The sequence below is a fragment of the Rhinopithecus bieti genome, unplaced genomic scaffold, assembly GCF_001698545.2.
Source record: "Rhinopithecus bieti isolate Rb0 unplaced genomic scaffold, ASM169854v2 scaffold_10015, whole genome shotgun sequence".
Classification (NCBI taxonomy): domain Eukaryota; kingdom Metazoa; phylum Chordata; class Mammalia; order Primates; family Cercopithecidae; genus Rhinopithecus; species Rhinopithecus bieti.
Genome location: NW_016806417.1, coordinates 76983 through 84012, shown reverse-complemented (window position 1 = coordinate 84012; position 7030 = coordinate 76983). Strand labels below are relative to the sequence as shown.

Sequence of the window (7030 nt, the reverse complement as noted above, 5' to 3'; positions counted from 1 at the left end):
TTTTTAAATATCTGTACCTAGCCTTTCCTCCTAGTGACTGAATTAGAATCTCTGGGATTTGAGCCTGGACAATTAAAAGTTTTAAAAGCTTCCTCGGGTGAATAATTAGTAAATCTTTTCTAACTTTTATGATGGAAATTTCAAACATGCAGATAAATTGAAAACATAGCACACTGAGTACCTGTGTACCCATCAGCTAGACTCATAGACTGTGTGTCTATTTTTCCCCTGACCCACTTAAATGTAAACTACAGGTGTAAATTCCAGGATACCCAAAGTAGGTTAACTACCATGAAATAACCCTCTAAGCACAGCCTGGAACCTGGAACATCCGTGTTATATCATGAATAACAATCTAAAGCTAAAGATATTATGTCAGATAATAGCATACACCTTAAATGTGTACAATTTTTGTCAATTATACCTCAATGAAGCTGAGAAAATAAAGATAAAAGAGGCTGGGCCCAGTGGCTCACACCTATAATCCCAGCACTTTGGGAGGCCAAGGCGGGCGGATCACGAAGTCAGGAGATCAAGACCATCCTGGCTAACATGGTGAAACCCCATTTCTACTAAGAATACAAAAAAATTAGCCGGGCATGGCGGCGCACACCTGTAGTCCCAGCTACTCGGGAGGCTGAGGCAGAAGAATCGTTTGAACCCAGGAGGGCGGAGGCTGCAGTGAGCCGAGATGGCGCCACTGCAGCCTGTTGGCAGAGTGAGACTCGGTCTCAAAAAAGTAATAAATAATAAATTAAAAAAAAAAAAAAGAAGCCGGGCGCGGTGGCTCAAGCCTGTAATCCCAGCACTTTGGGAGGCTGAGACGGGCGGATCACGAGGTCAGGAGATTGAGACCATCCTGGCTAACACGGTGAAACCCCGTCTCTACTAAAATACAAAAAACTAGCCGGGCGAGGTGGCGGGTGCCTGTAGTCCCAGCTACTCCGGAGGCTGAGGCAGGAGAATGGCGTAAACCCGGGAGGCGGAGCTTGCAGTGAGCTGAGATCCGGCCACTGCACTCCAGCCTGGGCGACAGAGCAAGACTCCGTCTCAAAAAAAAAAAAAAAAAAAAGATAAAAGAAACCTGAGAGTAAGAGTTCGCCTGACAGCTTTGAGCAGTTGATGTTTTCATATACTATTGTAATCGAACCCAGGTTTGGCTGCACGCCGCTCAAAAGACAGGAGAGAAGAGAGTTGCTGGGAGGAAAAGCAGATTTATTTGGAAAGCCAGCTAGATGGTGAGCTAGCATTCTAGAGTAGCATCGTAAATTTTTCAGTCTGTCTGGAGGATTTTTATGGGAGAGGGATATGGGGAAGAAGAGGAAATTGGTGTCAAGAGGTGACACACAGACATCTGGGTACCAGCGAGGGTCCAAGGAGGTTGGATACTTCTTTATCATTGGTCAAACCACAATGCTCCTGTAAATCTTTAACAAAACATAATTAGTTGTTTACATACCTTTTAAATCCCAGAGCTGGTTTTAAAACATGCATGATTGCCATTTTTGCATATTATCTTGGTACTCTAAAATTATCCTTTCATATGTGCAGAAACAGGGAAACGCTGCCTAAAAAATGGAGTTAGTTATGTTCTTTTGCTATTTCACTGTTACACTATTACCTTTACATACTTACATGTGAGATGAATTGAGCTGCTGCCTGTTCTTGGAAATTTGCTCCTTTTAATACCTTTTATTACCCATATGTCATGTAAGCACTAGTAAAATTATTTCTCCCAAGTGGGTCTTATCCCTCAGTGCTGTTTTAACAGCCCTTGTGCTCTGCATAGCCTTTAAATACGGCCTGTCTCCCCACTCCCTGGTTCTGACCCACTCAGGAGTACATTAGAGTTGCCCATTTTTCCAATGAATGCTGTCCTTCTCAATAGATAATAGGCAATAGAAGCAGACAGATAAACCAGTTATTGGAGGGACCTTGAGCCTGGAAGAAAGACTTTACTCCTTTTTAATGAAGATGAGACAGTGGATGAATCCAATCAGGAGGAAGGATTCTACTCCACAGCTAATTTAAAGCCTGTTCATCAGTCATCAGTTGAAAACATGGGGGCCCCTTGGTCCTCAGGACAGATCCAAGAAGGTGTCAGGCAGTACACTAGAGGAGGAAGTCTTTCTTACTTCCCTTGCAGCCTTGCCTGAGGTTAATCAAATCAAGATTTGCTCTCTACTAGTAGAGGACTGTAGAAATCTCACATAGTCATCCTCACAATCACTGAGAAATAAGTTATGTGCTTGTGTTTGGTGCTGGGTGCCAATACAAGTTTCCAGGCAACATGGCACAACTAACTTAACAAAATTACTGACAGTTCTTCCATCTCTGGAGAACAAGCTGTCTGTTTTTGTCATCTCTTTTTTCTTTTTCTTTTTAGACGGAGTCTCACTCTGTCGCCCAGGCTGTAGTGCAGTGGCACGATTTCAGCTCACTGCAACCTCTGTCTCCCAGGTTCAAGCGATTCTCCTGCCTTGGCTTTCCAAGTAGCTGGGACTACAGGCTTGTGCCACCACACCTGGTTGATTTCTGTGTTTTTAGTAGAGATGGGGTTTCACCATGTTGGCCAGGCTGGTCTCGAACTCCTGGCCTCAGGTGACCCACTCACCTTAGCCTCCCAAAATGCTGAGATTACAGGCATGAGCCATTGCTCCTGGCCTTTTGTTGTCTCTTAAACTAGCCCCTTCTCACCAGAAACAATGGTCTCTGAAAGGACTGTCCATTTATAACCAGAATCAACAGTGATTGATTTGCATTGAATGGTTGATTTGGGCCTGGTGACTTATACATAAAGTATTCTTCATCAGATTATCAATTCCTTAAGATTCGGGATTGTCACTTCACTATTATATTCCCAGTGCCTCCCACAGATTCTGGCACATAGGGCCAAACTGACAGTTATTTGTTCAGTATTTCCTGAGAGTCTTAATAACTTTTTAAATTTAACTGAATGTAAGAAATTTCTTACATATAATTGCTATTTTTATATTGAAAAAAAAATTTTGAAATATTGCTATGAAATATTCTGATAAATTGCTCTTTGTTTATAATAGGCACTGAAAGTAAGGCAAGCAGATATCACCAGAGAGACTGTTCAGAAAAGTGTCTGTGTTCTAAGCAAGCTGGTAAGAGACCAAGTAACTCGTTCATTATGTTAAACCTTCATGGCAGATTTTTCTTTAAGGATAAGGCACTATTAGAATAAGAAGAGATTTAAATGACATATTAAAATTATTTATGCCCTAGCATCTCCTCATTCTCTTTCCCTTTCAGCAGTTTTCATTTGCACCTCTACCCAAGACTCGGTAAGAGAAAGATCTTATAGCTATTGGAAAGTAAGTTGACACGTAAACAAAATGAGGTAGCTGATATATTTCATTTATTCATTTTGGTTTTATCCAAAATCTTTTTTTTTTTTTTTTTTGAGACAGTCTCTCACTCTGTTGCCCAGGCTGGAGTGCAGTGGCATGACCTTGGCTTACTGCAACCTCTGCCTCCCAGGCTCAAGCAATCCTCCCACCTCAGCCTCCTGAGTGGCTGGGACCACAGGCATGCACTACCATGCCTGGCTAATATTTTTATATTTTTGGTAGAAACGAGGTTTTACCGTTTTGCCTAGGCTGGTCTCAAACTCCTGAGCTCAAGCAACCCACCTGCCCCAGCATTCCAAAGTGCTGGGATTGCAGGTGTGAGCCATCGTGCCCAGCCAAAATCTTATTTTATCCAAAATAAAATTTTGAGGATGAGAATATTTCTTCCAAGAAGTAATTTTACATATAAGGCAACAATAGTCTCCTAGGAAAGGAATGGCTGTGGCCAGGCGTGGTGGCTCACACCTATAATAGCAGCACTTTGGGAGGTCAAGGTGGGCGGATCATGAGGTCAGGAGTTCGAGACCAGCCTGACCAACATGCTGAAACCCCGTCTCTATTAAAATTACAAAAAAAAAAATTAGCCAGTCATGTTGGCATGCCCCTGTAATCCCAGCTACTCAGGAGGCTGATTCAGGAGAATCGCTTGAACCCAGGAGGCGGAGGTTGCAGTGAGCAGAGATCAGCCACTGCACTCCAGCCTGGGTGACAGAGGGAAACTCCGTCTCAAAAAAACAAGAGAAAAGAAAAGGAATGGCTGTTATAAAGACCCCAATGTGAGAAAATTGATCGATTATTCATCTGATTCCTGTACACAGCTTTGAGAAGAGTAGCCTAAAAAAATATACATGAGTGAATAGCTTTTTTATACTGGACCAGATGACCGAAGAGTAAGAGTACCAGATATTAAAGGAAGTGCAACATGTTAAGAGACTTCCTGAGTAATCCTTCTTCAAAGGACGATTACAATAATAAAAGATGCCATTTATTGAGTGCCTATATATCAGGCATTAATTCTGTACCAGACACTTGTTATATGTAATTGTCATTTCCATCCTTATAACAACATTGAGATGTATTTACTGTTTTCACTTTATAAATAAAGGCATACCTCAGAGAAAAAATGTGTAATTCTCACAGACATGTAACTACTAAGTGATAAAATTGGAGCAAAAAAATCAAGTTTTATCTGTCTCTAAAGCAGACACAAGAGATGGGAAGAGGGTAGCTTACTCAGAAAGGTCTGGTTGTGGTTTTTCTGGTCTATGTATTGAAGTCTATGTATAAAAATAAAATGATTTTATACTTTGATGGGAATCATGATATATTAACAGGGATACTGGAAAAGAGACTCTTTCAGTGTTACTTGTTTTTAATTAATTAGAGTATATATACATCATTGGTCATTGCATCCTGAAATGGACATAGAAATGAGAAAACATCTAGAAAAGAACATTACAAATAAAAAGATGAAAATGGTAGAAGAAAATCCTAAATAGAGAAGGATTAAGGGATAACTTTGCTCAAATGTATAAAACAATATTATGATAAAGGACACAAACTAGTTGTTTGTCTCCTGCCACAGCCTCCTGAGTAGCTGGGACCACAGGTGCATGCCACCACTCCCAGAGGAGTGAGCCTCCACAGAGGACAAAAAAGGGAAATGAATTTAAATGTAATCATGAATGTTCAAATAGATTTAAAAACAGACTGTTATAAGGATGAATAAATGTCACTACAAGCCAGCAAAACAGTGTGCAGAATTACAATATGTTTTAAATCATATAATAGTAATAGCTAATGTTTGGATGCTTTCTGTGTGTCAGATACTTCTTACCAAGTGCTTTTACCTGTTATTTAATCCTTAAAACAGTCAGGTAAGAGGTACTGTTTTCATATGCCCATGTTCACATTAGCAAGCAGAGGTGGAGAGGTTAGATTCCCCAGAGCTGAGTGATGGAGCCAGGCCCAGCAAGTCTGAGCCCACACTCTTAAGCACTGTACTGTGTTTCAGGTACTTTTCACTTGCAGCCAAAGAACAGATGATTTCACGGCTTTCAACTGTGAATAATACGCACTAAAGTTGATAGTTACTAACTTTTTTCTCCCTATTCTCTTCAAATTAAAAAGTTGTGGGGTTCTGTTTGTTTTACTATTATCAACCAATTTTACTGTTATCAACCAATTATTATCAATCAATGGTAATTTCTCTGTTTTTCTTTAAGCCTTTGTATGGTTTACTTCAAGCAAAACTTCAACTCATTACACATGCATATTTTGAAGAGAAGGATTTTTCCCAAATTTCCATTCTAAAGGTAACTTTATACCCCTCTATAGTGTTTGGCTGAAGATATACTCATGAATCAAGTAAATATTGTCAGTAATACTGTGAAGGATAATTATTACCTTAAGAAAGACATTCTAATGTGAAAACACATTTGCATCAAAACATTGAAAGACTAGGAATCTGCCCAAATACTAAATTTAACCAAACTTTTTTTTTTTTTGGGAAATAATGACTACAAATAACTATAACTAACAGTAATGTTTCTCTTAGTGGATAGTAGCCCTTTTGCTGTGGCATTGCTTCTATAAATTTGCTTACTAATAAACTGCACAGTATCTTACTAATAAACTGCACAGTATTTTTACATATCAGGTTTCTGGTTCCTAGCTGCCAATACATAGACCAGAAAAACCACATGATTATTTTATCGAAAATGGATAGGATGTTTTCCTCAATGCCACCATTCATGTAAAGAATATGGATCTCTCATGGATTCTGATGGGAATAGGACAGCTAGGGACTTAGCAAGGGGCAGAGGGAATTTATACTAGGAATTCATACCACTATGTGAATGAGACATGCTCTGAAATGTAGAGGGAGAAAGGAATACCCTGAGTAGCTTTTCATACTCACTGCCCACATCTCTTTTGATACTGCTCATATCCAGAAGAGAAGAAATGAGAACTGGCAAGGTTGCAGAGAAGCTTGTTTTTAAATTTAGCGCCTAGCAGAACAAACTGCCTCAATTAAGAAACCAACTTTTTTTCTGATCAGTATATTTCTAATTCAGATCTAAAATGATAGTAAAATGTGCTAAATTCAATCTATATTTTATAGGAACTTTATGAACATATGAATAGTTCCTTGGGAGGGGCTTCATTAGAAGGATCCCAAGTATATCTTGGTAAGTTAACTGACTTACAAGTTAAAAGAGATTCCTTCATTTCTATTTGTTTAGCAAAGTGAGTTGCATGTAAAACTTTCATTAGAATTACATCTCTATATGGGATCTAAATTCTTCAACATTTGATGCTGTTTCTTCCTTAAATATCTTCTTAGCCAGTGTTTATGCTGAGAAGAGTATTAGAACATACCAGATTTACAACTATTAATGTACAAGGTAAATCAAGGTAAATTTCTGCCTTTTTTTTTTTGAGACAAACTACCTCAATTATCAATGAAAATGGATACCGTTTTCTCACCCAGGCTGGAGTGCAGTGGTGTGATCATGGCTTACTGCAGCCTTGACCTCCTGGGCTCAAGCAACTCTCCTGCCACAGCCTCCTGAGTAGCTGGGACCACAGGTGCATGCCACCACTGCCAGCTAGTTGTTTTGTTTGTTTTTTTTTTTTTTTTTTTTTTTTTT

The 7030-nt window shown here is 39.4% G+C and overlaps 1 protein-coding gene across 3 annotated transcripts in view; it reads left to right on the top strand.

The window, feature by feature from the left end:
- AVL9 (AVL9 cell migration associated) overlaps positions 1–7030 on the top strand; it is a 110258-nt gene that overhangs the window by 66760 nt on the left and 36468 nt on the right. For 2 of the 3 annotated variants that reach the window (XM_017876405.1, XM_017876403.1), the window contains exons 4-6: positions 3060–3131; positions 5603–5692; positions 6502–6568. In XM_017876405.1, coding sequence (XP_017731894.1) covers positions 3060–3131; positions 5603–5692; positions 6502–6568 — 229 coding nt within the window. The remainder of the gene's footprint in view (positions 1–3059; positions 3132–5602; positions 5693–6501; positions 6569–7030) is intronic. The other variant, XM_017876406.1, reaches the window with a different exon arrangement.